Source organism: Plutella xylostella, chromosome Z, assembly GCF_932276165.1.
Source record: "Plutella xylostella chromosome Z, ilPluXylo3.1, whole genome shotgun sequence".
Classification (NCBI taxonomy): domain Eukaryota; kingdom Metazoa; phylum Arthropoda; class Insecta; order Lepidoptera; family Plutellidae; genus Plutella; species Plutella xylostella.
This window is the reverse complement of record NC_064012.1, coordinates 1,278,249-1,297,167: the sequence shown is the minus strand read 5'-3', so window position 1 is coordinate 1,297,167 and position 18,919 is coordinate 1,278,249. Positions and strand designations below refer to the sequence as shown.

The 18,919-nt window shown below is 38.9% G+C and overlaps 1 protein-coding gene across 3 annotated transcripts in view; it reads left to right on the top strand.

Moving 5' to 3' along the window:
* Positions 1-18,919, top strand: part of LOC105397384 (amyloid beta A4 precursor protein-binding family B member 1-interacting protein) — a 46,781-nt gene that overhangs the window by 15,786 nt on the left and 12,076 nt on the right. For 2 of the 3 annotated variants that reach the window (XM_048632496.1, XM_048632495.1), the window contains exons 2-5: positions 7,306-7,395; positions 17,687-17,876; positions 18,254-18,387; positions 18,688-18,777. In XM_048632496.1, coding sequence (XP_048488453.1) covers positions 7,306-7,395; positions 17,687-17,876; positions 18,254-18,387; positions 18,688-18,777 — 504 coding nt within the window. Of the gene's footprint in view, positions 1-7,305; positions 7,396-16,568; positions 17,242-17,686; positions 17,877-18,253; positions 18,388-18,687; positions 18,778-18,919 lie in introns of those variants that run through there. The other variant, XM_048632497.1, reaches the window with a different exon arrangement.

The window sequence follows — 18,919 nt, the reverse complement described above, 5'->3', positions numbered from 1 at the left end:
GTTTCAAGGCGGAACGATAAAATGTATGGGATTTTAAGTGTCATATCAAAATATTTTCTAACCATCAATTGTCCGTGAACGTGTTAATAAATGCTATCCAAACATTTGGATATAGTTCTTGTAAGTTGCGGTTTTTGATAAAATTAAAAACAAAAACAGGAGTAACTACTTTCTGATCAGGCAAAAACGATTTCAGACTTACGAGTTCATCGCACAACATACATCCATCTAAAATGGACTGTATGTAGGTATGTAGTGCTCCGACCGAACGGATTGAGCACTGCGTTCCATTCTAGTGTTGCCAACACATCGTTTTTTTTTTCGTTTATAGAGATAGCATCCTTCGAGAACAGGCAAGACAAAGAAGTCGAAAGACGCATTAACAACGCCTGGAAGAGCTTCTGGTCCATGAAAGATCTAATGAAGGGCACTCTCCCTCTCACACTCAAACGCCGACTCATCGACATGTGTATACTGCCTGTCCTAACCTACGGTGCACAGACTTGGTCTCTGACCGAACATCAGAAGTCCAAAGTCAAGGTTTGCCAAAGAGCGATGGAGCGTACTATACTTGGTGTACGAAGGATAGACCGAATCCGGAACACCACGCTACGCTCCTCGACTCGTATCACTGATGTGGGCGCACAGACTGCGAAGCTGAAGTGGGCCTGGGCAGGCCACGTCTGTCGCATGCACCCGGACCGGTGGGCCAGAATTGTCACCGAGTGGGTGCCCAGTGATGGACGTCGGCGACGCGGAAGACCCAGGCGGAGATGGCGGGACGACCTCGACAGGTTTTTGCCTCAATGGCCGAAGGAAGCACATGATCGGGAACGGTGGTCAGTTTATAAGGAGGCCTTTGCCCAGCAGTGGGACACGACACAGGCTGCATAAAAAAAAAAAAAAAAAGAGATGGGAATATAAAGGGGCGCCGCTTCACGGCGCCCCTTAAAGTCCGGCGCCCCTGGGCGGTCGCCCAGCCGCGCCCTACCCTAACGCCGGTACTGATCGCAGGTAATTTCATAGAAGGCAAATGACCCCCTGCCTTGCGTTCGACGAAAATATCTGACACCATTGCCGTTTTCTTATCGTTGATGACTAGGAAAGGGACGGGGGCGCTTTTTTATAACCGTCGTCGATGGTCATTCTATATTATTATGTAGATAAAAATTCATAGAATATTATGTAAGTAAGTTTGTACGAAAGAAATCTCAAAATTTTCAAGTAGTTTAGAGAGTAAGGAAAATCGTTAATGACGATTATGACGAACTTAATAATAATGACTAAAGAGATATAAATAGAAGAAATGACAAAAATAAATAGGAATGACTTATTTATAGACATAAATTACTTAGGTACCTACTTACCAAAAAACTGTCATCACAAGATGTAATTTTCAAAGCTTTTACTGTTTAATTCTGTAAGAAAAATAATGGATGTTGGTACCTACCTATTGTACTAAACTTAAAAAATATTCATCAACATACTTAAAAATAGACACCGCGGACCGCAATAGACAGAACTTGACAGCACAAGTCTCGAATTTACTAACGAGAATTGTCACAAAATCGGCATGAGATAAATTCGTGTGGTTAGCGTTGCAGCTTGGCTTTTCCGAAGTTTCGGAGCGCTGCGGTAAGCTGCCGATATTGTTTGTTCGTCATCCCCTATGTTTAGAGTCACAGTTACAATCACTGCGATTCGATTCTTAAACAGAAGCACTGAATCATGCTTCCGTTCCTGAATAGTCGCTCATAGAGTACAGTCGGGGTCAGATAAACCTGACCCCTCTCAGTAGCATATTGTCACTCTATGAGGGGTCAGGTTTCTTTGCCCCAGACTTTATAAGTACAAACAGATAGTTATAATACTTACTAATTAAAATAAATATGAGATACTGCGATTGCAATAATATTTATGAATGTATAAAAGGATGATATGATATTTACAATATTGTTAAGCAAACTGGCCAAATGTCAACAGCCTCGGCAAAATTTCAATTTACTGTTTCAATAGCTATAAAGTGTTTACATTACACTGCTACTATCAGCGAGACAGTCAAAAGATACAGATATGACAAATGGCATGAATCCAATTCAATGGACAACATTTTATTTTCTTTACCCTATATTTTTATTAGCTATTCGGAAAGTTTATAGAAAATTAGTGGACCCGTATTTTTTTATTTTGTATATTCATTAATTTTTGAATGTTATTTTTAACTTTAAAGTTAATTATTTTAAAACCGGAAGTGACGTCACATATTAGGCTCAATTTTTATTTTTGTCTACTGCCTGAGTCTCGAAAAAAAACATAAATGACACTGACAAGTGACATTTAAACTTTGTTTACATGCCAACCAACAAATGGGTCATTTTCAAATGACATTGATATTTCTAATGATGGAAAGTACGTACTTATCATGTAAAAAAATAAGCAGACGCATTTTTTCAGCTGTGTAGGCAGTGGCATGCTCTGGGACATATTATATAGAGGTCATCTCTTAATAATAAATAAAAAAATAGTCAGAAAGTGTCAGAACAGAATTAATGAAAATGACCCAAATAAACAACAACGTCACGATAAAACGTCAAATTCAATCAAAAATGAAAGTGACAGTTACTTTGTTTTTAAATCTATAGGCTTTGATCATCAAAACGCATCGCACCTGATGCATGACGTCATCAGCACTTTTTTACTATTTTATGATTTTCTCGAAAATGATACATCCAAAAAATACAAAAACATTTTTTTTGTGGCCTTTAGAGCTAAATCTCGAAATGGTTTTCGATTTATAGCAGCTTTAGTTTTTTGAAATGTTGTCCATTGAATAGTGATGGCGGTAATCATTATCGACTACATCATCGTTCAAACTATCGTGTACCTAATTGTGCAAAGTTTTGTAATTTTGAATATTACCTACGCTCTACGAAACAAAAATGCTTAATATTATGCTATTCTAAGTAGTAAGTAGGTACTATTTTTTTTACTAAACTAAGAGGTAAGTGCTGAGTCTTTTAAATACGCCTGTGATAATATTGATTATGATACATTTTGTTATTTACTTAACTTATCAGCTTAATTACCACTAAACCACATATAATGATTAGTTAGAGTAATTTGGTGTTATTGTCACTTAAACCTTTTCATTGCTTGTGAGTGTACTATTGGACGTATTGTCTAATCGACAACGACGTCGTATGCCCGTACCTATACTATTGGACGTATTGCCTATCGACATCGCCGTCGTACGGCCCATCACTAGTGCTGCGGCGGGCTGCGCGCGCGCATGCGGGTCACGCGTGCGCTCCGGCCCGCACTTCCGGCGCGCGACAATACTCAGGACATGCTCGAGACGTGCGCCGACTGCAATGCATGCGGGGCTACTCTAGACAAACAAAGGACGAACGGGATCTATCAGGCTACCCGAAGCTTGTAAATATAACTAGCTAAAGTCGTGGACTCGGGGTTAGCACAGTAGTGCTTTGGAACGTAGGTTTTCGTAAGATAAAGTGACACCCATGAGATAGATTGCGCCCGCGCATCCCGGCGGAAGCGTATCGACTACAACGCAACACTACTCGCTCCCGGGAACCAACTTCCTTAATCCTTTGTATTTGATTTAGACCGAAGAAGAGAGGTTTATAAGCTACACCTACCTTCACGTATAGAAATATTACAAATGTATCTGTGAAGATTTGAACTATATAGCCGAACCGAATTTAACTTTTAAGATAGTATAAATGATCAGATTCTAAGGTGGTGTCTTTCTTGGCTGCATCTTGACTTCATAATGCCATACGATTAAATTAATAAAAAGTTGTAATGAGTGCTTAAAAATTGTGTCAGGATTAAGCCGTGCACACAAACCCAACTAGTACCCAAGCCATAACCGTCAACAGTTCGCCAGAAGCATTCCCTCTCTACTCTCGAACCGGCCGCCCCACGCTGCCCTCCGCTGACCCCCAGACCCGCATCCCGGGACCTCGCTTGTATCGGAATATATCGCCTACTTCTCCACCATAAGCCAACGACCAGACTTAGCATTACATTACATGAGAACTGTTATGTAATTTAGCCGGCTGAATTTGCTCTACTTCTTTTGTGTACACAACAGTTGAAGCCGGGCTGGTAGAGTAGGTAGATGAAAATAATTGTTGGGCCTTTTTGGACTAGACGAGTATTTAGTTAGAAGTCACTAAACTGACTGACATGCTTACTACAGAAATCAAAGTCCCTAAACCAAAATAGTATAAAAAGCCGATATTAAAAACGTTCCTTAGGTATGAACCTCCAGGAAGTAGCATTAGCTGATAAGGCGCGAAAAAGAGGCCGCACCTCACGCCATTGCTGACTGTACAATTATACATTATGCTCACATTTATGTATGTATGCGTCCATAATTTGTTCGTATTTACGTACCGTCGAGACGGCCGGCGCCGCGACATATCCGACACTATACATATGTATAAGTAGATACTTTATGTACATAGTATTATGTGCAGGACCCATCGTCGTCGCAAGCGATGCATGGCATTTGCACTTATTTCATTGAAAAATGCAACATATTGCCATTCAGCATTCAGTCCTCGTAATAATTCCTGTGTTGAGTCGGGGTCACTCGGGGTCGCCTGTAAAAATATTTGTATCAGTGTTGTACTACTTAAGTAGGTACTGCAAGTTTATGTCACATTTTGGGCTGTATTGCAGAAGGCCCGGACAAACGCAGTACATAACAAGAGGTAGTCACTTACCTGAAACAGAAAAACCACTCAATTGTAACCAGTACATTACCAGCGGTACCTAAGTGCCCTTGGAAATAATACATAAAAGCGTCCATACACGTCCCTGTCCGTATTAGGTTTTAAGTACCTAGTTACTGTTACTTCTATTGCGTTATTGAGCACTAAGCAAATCCATAAGTACTTACCAACTGACCATAGGTAGTTATGTAGGGTATATATACAATTATACATCTAGATTCCAGATGAGGGTGATTCGCTTGCGATTCACTGCATCCCTCTGACTACCCCTTCGGGGATTAAAGTCGTGAGCATATGCTGCATATGAATGTGTAATATGTGTATGTACCTATTGACCACTGCGAATGTGGCAACTGGCAACAAACACTTTGTCTGGCCGACTCAGGAATCATTCAATCAGATATGACACTCAACAGAAATGATTGAAATGGTCACGTAACGAGTTTGTGCCTGACAACTGCATCCGTTGGCGGACTGGCCCATTGCTTTACGTCACACGGTTATGCATTAGAACTGTGCTATATTACCGAATTTTTATACTAAAACGTGCGAAAAGCTAGTGAATAAGCGACTGCTGAAGCGTGTAATGGAATGTGTCATAATGGTACACACCGGGGTGCAAAGGTGGTCGAAAGGAGACTGGCCAAATCTCTATAGCGCCATGACCCGCCAGAGCAGCCTTTGATGAAACATAATTATGCCGATGTGTAGCCCATGACTACAGTATATTCTTATTATCCTAGTGTAAACTTTATTATTATGAGGCATGGGAGAACGAAGATATAGGTGCTGAACTGCTGAAAGATCAAGTATTTTTACTGTACTAGACGTTTTCATCGAGCCCTTCGAGCTAAGTATCGTTTTTAAATTAGCATTGTACCTTGTCAAAGACACAAATCGCAGTCATTACCACAAACATAGAAGTTTGTGAGTTGGACATGGACAAGGTACCAAAGTGTACCTATGAGCTACTATAATGAAGCTGACTTTATCAGGATAAAATTGACATTGAATAACTAGGACTCAGGCTTCGACCGACTCAGGTTGACTGAAATAGATACCTTTTAATTTGTAATTACGAAACTTATTTTTTTTTTCGTTATAATTTTAATCTATGAAATTGAACAGATACCTTTGATACCTAGGTACTATGTGTAGATATAACTATTATACTCTTGTGATAGCCGTGTGCCGTGGAGCTCGATTAGGAGCTCATTATGCCATTATTAGCCTGAGGCCAGTTGAATCCATCCTAAATGGTTGATGTAAGAGCTCCACTCAAGTTGTGGCCTCTCACTCTCACTATAATAGATCTGCGTGTCTCACACTCGAACTGATTGATTGATTGATTGCTCCGCTGCCTCTCAGGACATGCTTCAATGATCTAGTGCCCAATGAGTCCAGACACCTGATATCTTCATCAAGATCTAGTCATAAAAGTTGTATCGCATTATCGATAAGGGAATATACTTATAGCTTAAGGATGTGGTAAACTTATTTATTTATTTATGAACACTTTATTGTACCTACATTCTAATGTTACAATAAAAAAGGAGAAGAACATTAAAAGAAAACTAACAATGTACAAAGGCGGGCTTATTACCAAAAAGCAATTTCTTCCAGACAACCCTTGTTAGGTTGGGAGAAGAGGACATTAACGCTTTCAATCAATTATTGATGTTCTGTGAGAAACTGTAGATTTCTACAGATACTTACAGATAATGTTGTAGCACTCTTTTGAAGCCGCAGTTAAAGCTCGTAAATACGCTAACGAATCACAAACTTTTTTGTGTGGACCTTAACATATTACTCGTATGTAGAAACGAAAGACAAACTATAGGTTTGCGTTTCGTTAGCTTAGCACACAACTTGAGCTTTTAGATAGCGGGACTGACTGAGGTATCGCCACGCTCAGTATAGCGATGTGGATAAGGATAAGTATGTCTGAATACGCCGACACTAGGGGTCTCTCAAGCTAGCGAAAAACTAATATCGGGTCGTTTCCGTGCGACTTAAGTATAATGATTGCTCTGGTTCTTTAGTTTTTCGTCAAATAGTAGCCCTCTAGCAGCTGCCTTAGTTTAGCACCAGCAATTAGGAACACTGCTACCATAAAAACAGCATCTCTTATCTGAAAAATATCGGTCAGATCCATACTAATATTACTCATTTTGGTTTTAATAATAAAGTGTTGGTACTTACTGTAGCTGTTCCTCAAGATTTGAGGACCGCTGAGGAACCTTATATGGGTCACTTTGTTAAAGCGTATTGTAGAGGGAAATATTAAAACCTTATGTAAACCTAATGTAGGTCGTAGACTAAAAGTGTAGTAGCCAACTCGTATCATCGTCCTGCCCTTCTGCGAAGTTGTGAACTCAATAACTTCTTGTGCATCGCGTACTGCTCCTTCGCCCGTTCCAGTCAGTGTGCCGCCACCAGTAGCAGAGCCATCGAATCCAGACATTGATTGACTATTGATTGACTGAAGTAGATATAACCTTATATAGCTATATTAAAGGTGTATTAATTTGTTTGTCCCTAGATGGCGCTGGTGGAGGAGGCGGGCGCGGGCGCCGACGACCCCGAGGCCCTGCTCAACGAGTGGCTCGGGGAGCTCACCGTGCTCACTGCCGTAAGTCCACCACAGATGCTGTAGTACTAGCTAGATATACCACATCCAACCACATCAGACACCTCAGCATAATCATATCCATTAAGTACTCTTCTTCTACTTCGAGGTGTTTACAGCCAATAAGGAACGTAAGATCTTTCTTCTAAATCGATCTGTCGATGGCCAGGACGGAACGTCTTCTCAGCTAGTTAGTAAGAAATTCTAGAGCTGGACTTTTCCAGCTTGATGGCTAGTGGAGTGTGCGCAGGGTGCGCCGGACCTACATTTAACTCTAAATTTCCTCGAGGAGGCTTCTCTCATGCTTTAGTGCTATCGTGAAAGGTCAGTTACTTGGGTCTGGTTTTAACTCTCGAGGGTGTGTAGGGCGTATTAGGACAGATCCTACGAATAGGACAGATCCAATAGTTGTAGTTGTATTTATGCCGATCAAAGGGGCTCCTTTCGTGCTTACAGTCGCTACCGGCTACCTGTATAAGGTCTAGGGTCCAGTGTAGCGGTCGGGTAGAAACCCCCCACACTTTGAGACGGGGACGACCCCACACACGAGAAATTGACTACCGCAAACGTAGATTCGAGTGTATAATACCACTCTCTATCCTCTATGACCACAAACCAAAACATCGTAGCGCGAGCGGGGCCGTTATTGTTCTGAAACCACAACGGTTATTGCTACATTGCAGAGTTTAAGGTTTACCTAGAGGTTTTGTTTACCCACTCAATCCAATGTGTTGTGGGCAGAGGTGCATTTTTGCACCCAGATTTCGTGAGTTTTATGCCCATCTCAATCATGCCCCAATGTATGTTTGTACGCACAAATAAAGGGCAGCCATAATGCCTATCCGACAAAAAATTACAAATGTTGGAAACCGAACCTTTACCGCTTCATCTGTGTACACTAGCCATTAGCACAGTTCGTTAGTTTGTTCTATCATAATTTAGTTTAATATGTGTGACTATCACTGAAAAGTTAAATAAGTTCTTAACCACTTAAGTGTGAAACTGTTTTATTAATGACACGTGCCGTGCCTATAAAACTCCATTAGGTATGAGAGGTACGATACGCATTATTACCTAGGGTGCCTCAACGTTACGTAGTGCCTACACTGTAATTAGTATTCTTACGGAATTCTGACAGTTATCAATTTTAGACAAATCAGAGATCACAAACCTTTTTGGGCTGGGCACTTTTTCAATACGAGTCTGGTCATCTGAGACTATAATATTTTTTTTTTAGTCCCTGTATCCATTTTATTAAGTGCGGCGCTCCAAATTAAAAGGGGATTTACCTACGGTGAGAAATAATTACCGTACCTAAATATATCACAAACAGTGAAAAATACAATTAAAGATAATCTCAATTATCTTATATAATTATCGCTGTCGTAGAAAATATATCTAAAAACAACTAGTAATTCTTTTTGAAACGGTAGCCGTAGTACGCCGATGTCAGGCCGATGTTGCGTTCGTATTTGAATAGAGGTGAAAAATTTGCAATAGTCGGAATTTCGTTCCTGTAGAAAAACGCGTGAACCTTTCGTCGAATTGTCGTAAAAGTAAAGTCATCAAAATGTATGAAAGATAGTTGCGGACCACTCTTTTTCGGTTTCTGAAACTCTTTTGTGTCTTTATATTCTTTGATAATTTTATAGACACTTGAAAGACTCACGCCAATCATCTCGGAAGTCTTTTTAGCACATTCCTTTGCACTCCAATCAGTTGTTTCCGGCCAATTTTCTATATTATATTTGTAAATATTTAGAATGATGGTCTTTTCGTTTGGCGAAAAACAAACCACGAGGACGCTTTTTTCTGGGAGAGAGAAAGTCTGACTCTTGTGCTCTGTCAGTTGGGGCTGTTTCCCGGGAAGGGCCAGGTTGTGGCTCCATAACGTTTATAAAAATCAACAAACGATCACAACGCGAAAAGTCAACAAGGAAAAACCTAACAGAAACTTAACAAATATAACAAGATGTAGACAAGAAATAGAAGCAAATTACACTGAGACTGAGAACATATGAGCGCATTCGAGCATTCAAAGAAGTCGAATGAAAATCTTTCTTAAAAACTCACTAACCGATTTTGATGAAACCTACACTAGGAACCAAGGAGTAGAACCGGTCGGAGGATCCTCCCTTTGCCATGGGGAAGCGCCTCCAGCATCTCCATACTGCCTTCCTAAGCTTGGACCATTTCCCACCACGCTGGTCCACTGCGGTGTTGGTGGGTTCACACATCTAGATGTTTTCCTTCTCCGTAAGAGCGATGGTATACATTGTACTTAAATTCAAAGAACTCATTGTTACCTACATGTCAGCGCCGAGATTCGAACCCGCATCTCTTGCTTGAGAAGCGGGCGCTTACCCGACTGAGCCAGTTGGACTCGCGCACTGAGTGTTCCGTACAAGTCTACTTATTTACCTGAGGTAGTTTTCCTTTTAATTTCATCATAATTATGTACATCTATACGAAATATCAGCTTGATATCTTTACCCGTTTCCGAGAAAAAAGGTGGTGACAACAAAGTGTGATCCTATAAGGGTTCTTTTTTTTCCTTTTGAGGTACGGAACCCTCAAAAAGAATAGTGACAATCGGATCAATCGTTTCGGAGGTATGCGTGGACAAACATACATACCAACAAGCATATAAACATACATAGGTACATAAACATTTATAAAATTTTGAATATTTGTTTATTAGCCCTAATATATTGTCATATGTCAATATGGTGCAGTTCCAATAATCTTACATACATACCGAACATATATGTACTTACCGAATAGACAATCTTTTTTTGAAATTGATTAAAAAGGTTTATTATCCCTGAATTTAGTAGGAAGTGATGCCATGCTAAAGAATAAAATAAAGCAATTAAAATTATTTCGATACATTGGTCGTGAGTCGTGATCCTATTTCATATTATAAATGCGAAAGTTTGTAAGTGTATGTGTGTATGTATGTATGTATGTACGTGTGTATGTTTGTTATTTCTTCACGTCAAAACGGCTGAACCGATTTTAATGAAATTTGGAATGGAGTTAGCTGACACCCTGGATTAACTCATATGTTACTTTTTATCGCGGAATTCCCACGGGAAAACTTATTAAGGCGAAGCGAAGCTCGCGGGAACAGCTATTATATTCAAATATTTATTATTTTTGTATTAGTTTACTTGAGCAAGTAAATATTTAGATTTATCTTTTTGTATAAAAATATTAAGAAAAAATTATTGCCCAGAAATGGATCGCAATTTTTCCTTTTTTCGGTAAAAAACTTTTTTAGTAGGATCACTTATAAAATGTCAGAATTCTTTTCAATTAAAAATTAGAGAGTAGTTGTCGATCCATAGTAACTAATAATTGTAATCTTATAATAATACTTAAGTACTTAATTCTAGCCAATAGTTTATGTCTTATTTCTAGTTTCTACCCGTAAATTATTTTAAAATCGGACAATTCCTTATTTAATGGCATTCAAGTAGCACGTCAGCATCGTCAGTTTTTTCAAAAAAGAAAAAAAAACTCGTCCGGGTGTCTTTATGATATTGGAGGTTCGTATTTGGAACACGTGTGCCGCGCAGCTTGCCGACAGGTGCGCGCGCAGATGCGTTTGTACCAAGATTTTGCAAAGCTCTTGAGGTTTGTTGTCGTTGATTACTTTTCTTTTTTATAAGTGGCCAGTTACACTTCGTGTTGGCGGTAAACTGGTAAAAGTTTGTATATTATCTGATTTCTTGAAGTTTGGACGCTGCATTCGCCAGGTGCTTTTAGTAAGCTGCAACAAGGCTGCTTATATTTAAGTGATAATATACCTACTTATTAATACATACCAATTTTATAGCATGCCTGTTAAAACAAACTTTGGAATGTTTAGAATCCTGCAATGAATGTTAGAATACGATATCCTACGTGTAAGTACTTACTACGTATTACGAGGTAGTTTACTTGCGGCATCCTTCCTACCATAAGTGACTTTTTATGTCTTTTTCTTTACTTACTTAAAAGTTTTTGCTTTAGCAACATTGTCGTTTAAAATGTATGTACAAAGGTAGATAGTTACTTATGTATGTATTATAGTTAGATAGACACCATTGTTTTAAAAGAACAATGTAGAGTTGTTGAATTTAGGTAGCTGGGTACGTACGTACATTGAAAGAATCGTGCATTTTATTAAAAACATAACTCGGGTCATATTCTAAATTAAATGTTTAATGTAGTTCGGTGGTTATGGGTATAGCAAGTAGGTACATTTGTAAATACAATCGTTATATACTTACTATATGTATTAGATATGTTATAAGACCGGCTGGTATTGGCTATGAATAGGACACAGCAGTGATTACAGGTTAAAAAGTGAAGAGTATTTAGATTAACTAAGTAGGTAGGGGAACCCGGGGTAAGATGGGGTCGCGGGGTAAGACGGGACCCCCCACATATATGCAAAACTATACATCTTAGGAATCTGAGTAATGAGCCAATAGAAAGGCTTAAATGATTGACCTTTAGTGCGCCAGTGACAGCAGGGGTGAGCGCATGCGTTTTTTGTGTAAGCTCAATTGTTTGTTTTTGCGTAGTGTCCATGTTATTTTTGACCGGTAGAAACAACGTCACAACACAGTAAGTAAAACAGTGGCATTTTTGGAAATTATTTATTTTTATTTAAAGTTTGGTACGCTTTGTTTAAATACGTGCATAATCACTTTAACATAGAAAATATTTTTTTTTATGAATTATTTTTATAAATAATATAACATGGGGCAAGACGGGGTATTTTTGGAGGGGCAAGATAGGGTACGGATCTAGCATAGTTAAGTTTTTTTTTTCTCCTAACCGATATTTGACATTGTAGAAGGGCTCTAAAAGGGCTACAGGGAAGTTGGCTAAAAAGACAAAACAGATACTGCCTACGAATAATAATAACAACGAAGATGACTGTGTCTACCTCTACTTGAGGATATCAACAGTCCTACTTTAAATCTAAGGAAAAGTGGGTCGGATTTCAAAGGTGCAGGCGTTGGGCTCACACTGCAGGTGCTGGTGTTGACGATAAAATCACAGAAGAAGTGTTGTTTGTTTGTTTTGTGCCCCACATAGTAGACTTACCCCATCTTACCCCGTACATGGGGCAAGATGGTTTATTTCCCATTTTTTACATTTCTTAAAATAAGTCAATTGTAATGATTACTTTTTTGGCAAAAGCTGTGCCAAAGTGTTCGTCATTAAGTTCCTAATGAGCCATAAATAATTGATAACGTTGTGGTTATAAATACCTGTTGTTTTTTTAATTTTCCCTTAGCGACCCCGTCTTACCCCGGGTTCCCCTACATAACATTTCAAAAAATCAATCCAAAAGTCAATCTAGCATATCGTAATCTCCTTCATACTTACTTACGAATTACTTACATACCTCGTAGCATTTTCATAATAGTTACTCGCCTTATGGCGCAGATCTTTAACTTAAAAAGTAACAAATAACGTAATAACAGTTTACTCAACTTACAAACGACAACAGAAGCAACCTTCTGTTAAATTTGCGTGTAAATTAAATGATATTTTGTCTGGAAACGCTTTAAGTAGGCCTCGGAGCTCGGAAACATTGTAAGCGAGTATAATAGGGGTCCTGTATCCTCTTTGGCTTTCGGACAAAAAACAGATGCATTCGGAGAGGAAGAGTTTTTTTTAAGCACACCACCTGTCGCCCGCAGTACCTACACCTGTTCTTTAAAACTAATCTCGACGTGCACGCAGTTAACATTGTTATTTTATTTACTTCCCCTGGCAAGTGTGGTTTTCTTTAAGTAGGTAGGTATAATTTATATTAATAATGATTTTAACTATCCTAACTAATATTATAAATGCGAAAGTAACTGTGTCTGTCTGTCTGTCTGTCTGTTACTCTTTCACGCCAAAACTACCGAACGGATTTGAATGAAATTTGGTATACAGACGGCCTAGACCCTGGGAAAGAACATAGGCTACTTTTTATCCCGGAATTCCCACGGGAAAACTGTTTAAGGCGAAGCGAAGCGCGCGGGAACAGCTAGTACTTTATATAAATAACTAGCTGTCCCCGCGCGCTTCGCTTCGCCTTAAAAAGTATTCCCGTGGGAATTCCGGGATAAAAAGTAGCCTATGTTCTTTCCCAGGGCTTAAACCATATGTATACCAAGTTTCATTCAAATCCGTTCAGTGGTTTTGGCGTGAAAGAGTAACAGACAGACAGACAGACAGACACAGTTACTTTCGCATTTATAATATTAGTTAGGATGGTTATTTTAATAAATAACATTATTATACTTAATAATAAATTGATTGATTATGTTCAAGAATGCCTTTTATTCACCCCAAAAAACTTTTTGGTGAATACTTACAATATTCTTACAATATTCTCCTCTAAGTATAGTTAAGTAAACTTTCCTCTTCCAAAATAATACGCGACCCTAAAATGAAAAGGATTCTATTTTTAACACGTACTATTTATGTTAAATAACTATATGAATAGTCCCTTGTTTCCGCCCCTTCTTATAATTATAACTTATCCACATCCAGTCACCCTTGTTGATGTGAATATGTGGGTGACAAACTCATGAAAGACATAGGTTGTTGCAAGTAAAGTACTACTACTTACTGGGAGATTATGAATAGCTACAGCTTTATGTCCTAGTTTTTCTATTTTTTTTTTAATTACAAAGAAGATAATTTTATTAGGTAGGCTTTACAATATAAAATTTTTGTAAGTAGGTACCTACCTAAGGCTTATTGAATATAATAATTAAACTAAGAAGAAAATGATTATCATTTTAATACTTCGACGATTTGAGTAAGTTCAGTTCGGTTCAAACAACTTGACGGTTCTGAAATTCGCTGCTTCGATCAGAGGTAGACATGGGCATTTGAACAAGGAAGGTGCATCTTAATGGAGATGGTCTGCATCCATCATGAATAATGTACTCCATATTCAATTTATTTATGTATTGATTGAATGATTCATCATCATCATCACATTCATATTCCCTTCGACCATTCTTGACGTCAGAAGATAACAGACTTCTACCAGTTCATCGTAGCTTGCTCGTATTAGTCTATGCTCGTCATGTGAAGATTCCACCACCAGTTCATTTCAGATGATACACTCACGAGCAATTAAAAAGTTCCACCTTTGCCATTGCCGTTAAGAGCTTTATAATTGCTTGCGACCTCGTGAGTGTATTAACAAATTATCATTTTTTATTCTAGTTCTTTAGAGAATTCTACTACAAATAGGTAGGTAAGTACATACCTAATGGAAAAACAGAGTACCTAGACATATTATTTGCAAAATATTATAACTTTTAAGCTTTCTATGTCACTACAAGCGAGCTTTTAAAGTAATTTAATAAATTTTGATACGTTTTGGTAATGCAAGTTGCTGTTGGTGCAACCATCCCACACATTCGCCCACGTACAAACCAACTTACAAAACCTCACTCTTACTGGAAACTTTCTGACATTTTAATACCTTCGTAATAGGGATGAAAGTCGGATGACGCCACGTCTTCCGATGGGCAGAGGTTTTCTCATTACGTGTAATCCATTTTTAGTGTTCCGCACCAAAACCGGAAAAACGAAACATGTTGACTTGGTAGCTGCTGCATCAGCCTTTACTATGCAGCTTGAGACGTCTAACCGACAAGAGTAGACTGTGAAGCAAATAGTAATTTATTTAAAAAATCTAGAGTATGTACCTAAATGTAAAGGTTACTAATGATTAGCAATCGTAGCGATTTGAGTAAGTACTTTTAGTACCTCTCTCGTAATTCCCGATAGTCAAAACTGAAAAAGTTCATTAATCGCAAAAGCTGCCTCTCCAAAAGTGGAATGGGACCCGCTTCAGGCAGTTAAATATAACAATACAACGGATCGTGACGATGGCGGCAAAGTAACAGGAGTTACAGCGATAATTCACTGACTGTACTTACCTAGGGAATGATAATAAATTAAGTATACTTAGGCCATGACTTAGGGCAGTAAAATTTGGTAGTTATTTTTAACTTAAAGGCCTATATTCGAACGGAACTACCGGCAGCTTCACTTCTATTCGTAGATGAGGATACGGGATAGGAAAATGTACATTTATTATGTGAGGCCATCATGCACAGTTTGCGTGGTTGTACTCTACTTTACCCGCATAGAAAAAAGAACACTATGTTTACCCGCATCTTTATCAGCCTCAACAAAAGTTCCAGATTGAAAAAAATGTATCTTTAGCAGCCTCGTTATAGTGCCACAAACTTATCTGTTCCGGTGAGAGCGAACTAAATTGGTCCATATAATCTATGTCATGTCAATATGAAATTCATTAGTAAGTAATGAGGTATGGACCAATTTAGTTCGCTCTCACCGGAACAGATAAGTTTGTGGCACTATACTCAGCGAGGTCGCCACTGATGGTGCCATTGCTGTGGCAGTTTGTCTATGCCCCTCCTCCGCCCTCCTCACACCCGCCGTGCCTTGTGCTACCAGTCTGCCACACTGCCCACAGAAGGGGAAATTTACGGATCCGGAGTGGCCATGCTAACAAGAATTTGCCTAAATTAGGGAGAAGGATGGAAGCGCCTGGTGTCAGCCCCAGACTTCTCGGAGGAGTAGTGGGAATGAAGAAGAAGAAAGGGTTATTAACATAACTATTTTAGTAAGCGCTAGTGCGAATAGCTCATTATAAACATAGAATCTAATACTATTTTATCTGCTACATTATAAACTAATTTTCTTGCCTACTTTACTTACTGTAAAAAAATAATTTGCTGCACATTTTTTAAAATAAAAAAAGCTAAAATCTGTTTATATTAAAGAGTCTCGGCAACATAATTTTTCATCTGTGGTTCTAGAAAATTCCGTTTTTTGTCAATTTTTAGGGGCATTAGATTAACTTGCTCAGTGTTTGCCTTTGTTCCTTTAGTATGAATATGGTAACAAGCCCGATATCATTAAAACTAATACGAAAACTAACCAAATAGTTAGGTACTTAGTCGAAATTAACTTTACTGAAGTAGGTACGTACTTCGATGTCGATATTTTTATGTATTTTCTTACGTGAAATAGGGATATTTTATTTTGATTGCTGGTATCACTGGTGCAGGCAATGCGATGGCGAGGCGACGGATGGGGGCGGGCGTGCGTGCATTCGTATCGCAGTGGTAGGCACGCGGAGCGCTGCGCAGTTCGCTAGTGCGCTGATACTCACAGAGTGCTTGTGTGACTCGCTCGTGTTAAGATTGTTTTGTAGATTGGAGTTAATAGCTTGGAACAAAGAGAAAATAAATTATTTTAAAACGATTACTTAGAGTGAGATATAAATTAAATAACGTGAGCTTTATAAACTGAATTTAGGTCGTGTGAGCTTTCATTTTTGTATTCGTAAAATTCATAAAGCTTTTTGAAGTGTTGTCCTTGCCCTAAAGAAAAGAACGGTCCTTTGCTTTATTGGTCTGTGAAAAAAATAAATGTCATTTCATTTCGATGGCGAGCATAGCGTTTGTGTGTTTTTATTGAAAATAATTAGTTTTTTGGACAATTTGCGGCTTTTTTCGGTGATGCAGATGTGGAAATTTGTTTCTGTCCAGTGACCGGTGTATGATTTTTTGTATTTCATCGGTCCAAAGACTATCTATGACCCGTGAACTGTAAAGAAGTAGATTCGAGTCGTGCGTGAGTCATTGCAGTTAGTGAATCCAAAGATTGCGATGCAAATGAAGAGATGAACGTGCTAACATATGAATCAGGCGTGTGGCTCTCCGCCGCTCCGGCTTCTTATCCACATTCCTTGATGTTCGCGGGAAATTCACTCATAATCTGGAAATGGACATTGGGGTATGTTACATTGACCTCTTTTCCCAAGTTTTGTATTGATCGAACACAGGCGTCCCGAAAACATCTACTGTTTGATTGTTTATTAAACACATTCGGACATTGTGCCAAAACTAAAACAGTATTGAATGGTTATTATTATTATGTGTCTTGATTGTTAATGAAATAAATACAAACATGCCCATTACATGTGTTGCATAGTTACAACCTGACTGTATTACTTACCAACAATGTAACAATTCTGGTATTATTCATCGATAAGAATCCTGAGGGGAAGCTGGTATAGTTGCTTTAAATTATAATGACCTAGTTTTATTTCAGTGTCAAAATAAAATAATCATTCTCATTCTTTAATATTTAGGGTTTAGACTGCTTTAAGCTGTTGTTTTGTGATCTTCACACTCCAGACATGACAAAAATATCAACATTTCCCTTTCCTTCTTTGCAGGGTTTAAACACGAGCAACAGCAGTAGTGAGTCCTCGCTGAGGCCTCTAGAGATTGTAGCTCCGCGCATCGACTCATACCGGTTCTCAATGGCCAACCTGGAGGAGACGCAGGACGCGGACCTGGACGCCATCCTCGGGGAGCTCTGCGCTCTCGACTCTGAGTGCGATGATGAGATATCCAGGGTTTCTGGTAGGTTGATTTTATTGTTCTACTATATTATTGTTTTTAATGAGGTTTTGTGCTGATTCTTGTGTTCAGAGTGTTCAGACTGTTCACTTTATTGTCCAGGTTTTAATATTTATTCAAAAAAGTCAGTTCTGTGAAATTATTATTATAAATGTCCACATAGCAACAACCCTACCAGGCGACCTTGCCTAAATTAAACCTAACAATAAGTGCAATGTATGTACTAAAAATCTAATAGGTAGGTGAGGTGAATACTCAAGAAAGATAGTGCTGTTTCTTTGACTTAGCAAGTGTATTCTTAGGCAAACTTCAACATTGTCTCCATTCCTAGGGTTTTAATTTATTCTATAAGGTCATACTCAAGCCAGTCTCCCCCGCAGGGTACCTACCGCGGCAGCCACCGGCGGAGGGCTCAGAGCAGGCTCGGCCGGAGTGCCTGAAGGACTGCAGTGACACCGCCTCCAGCATCGCCCGGACCGACTCGCCCGACAATGACTCCGCTTTTAGTGATACTGTGAGTACTGACCAGGTATCTGTGTGGTGATTAGTTACTTCTGTTACAGTGCTGAGGTGACAAACTGCATTTATTTTAGAAGTATTGGTGTGGATGCTGCAGGAATTATTATTCACTTTTAGCTAAACACCTTTGTCCAAGCAGTGTGACCTAAAAGACACTGAAAATGTCAGTGATGGGGGTCTTCTCTATGCATGTCACTCAACATTTACAATTTGCTAGAGTTTCACTCATTATCTCAGGGATAATATTCACTAACTGTAATTTTCGTTACGTAATTTGATGAATGTCCATTTCCAGGTCTCAATGCTGTCGAGCGAGTCCTCGGCTTCAAGCTCTGCCGGCTCCAAATGCAAAGCGCTAAAACTAATACTACATCAAAACCAAAAGGTAATTGCACATCAATTCCGAACCGTACAATTAAATCAAACGGCCAAGTTATCATAACACAGCAATTTGCATAATCCATTATATTTTACGATCAATGCATCTCGACGATAACAGCTGTGAAAGTAAATATTAAACATTGTGT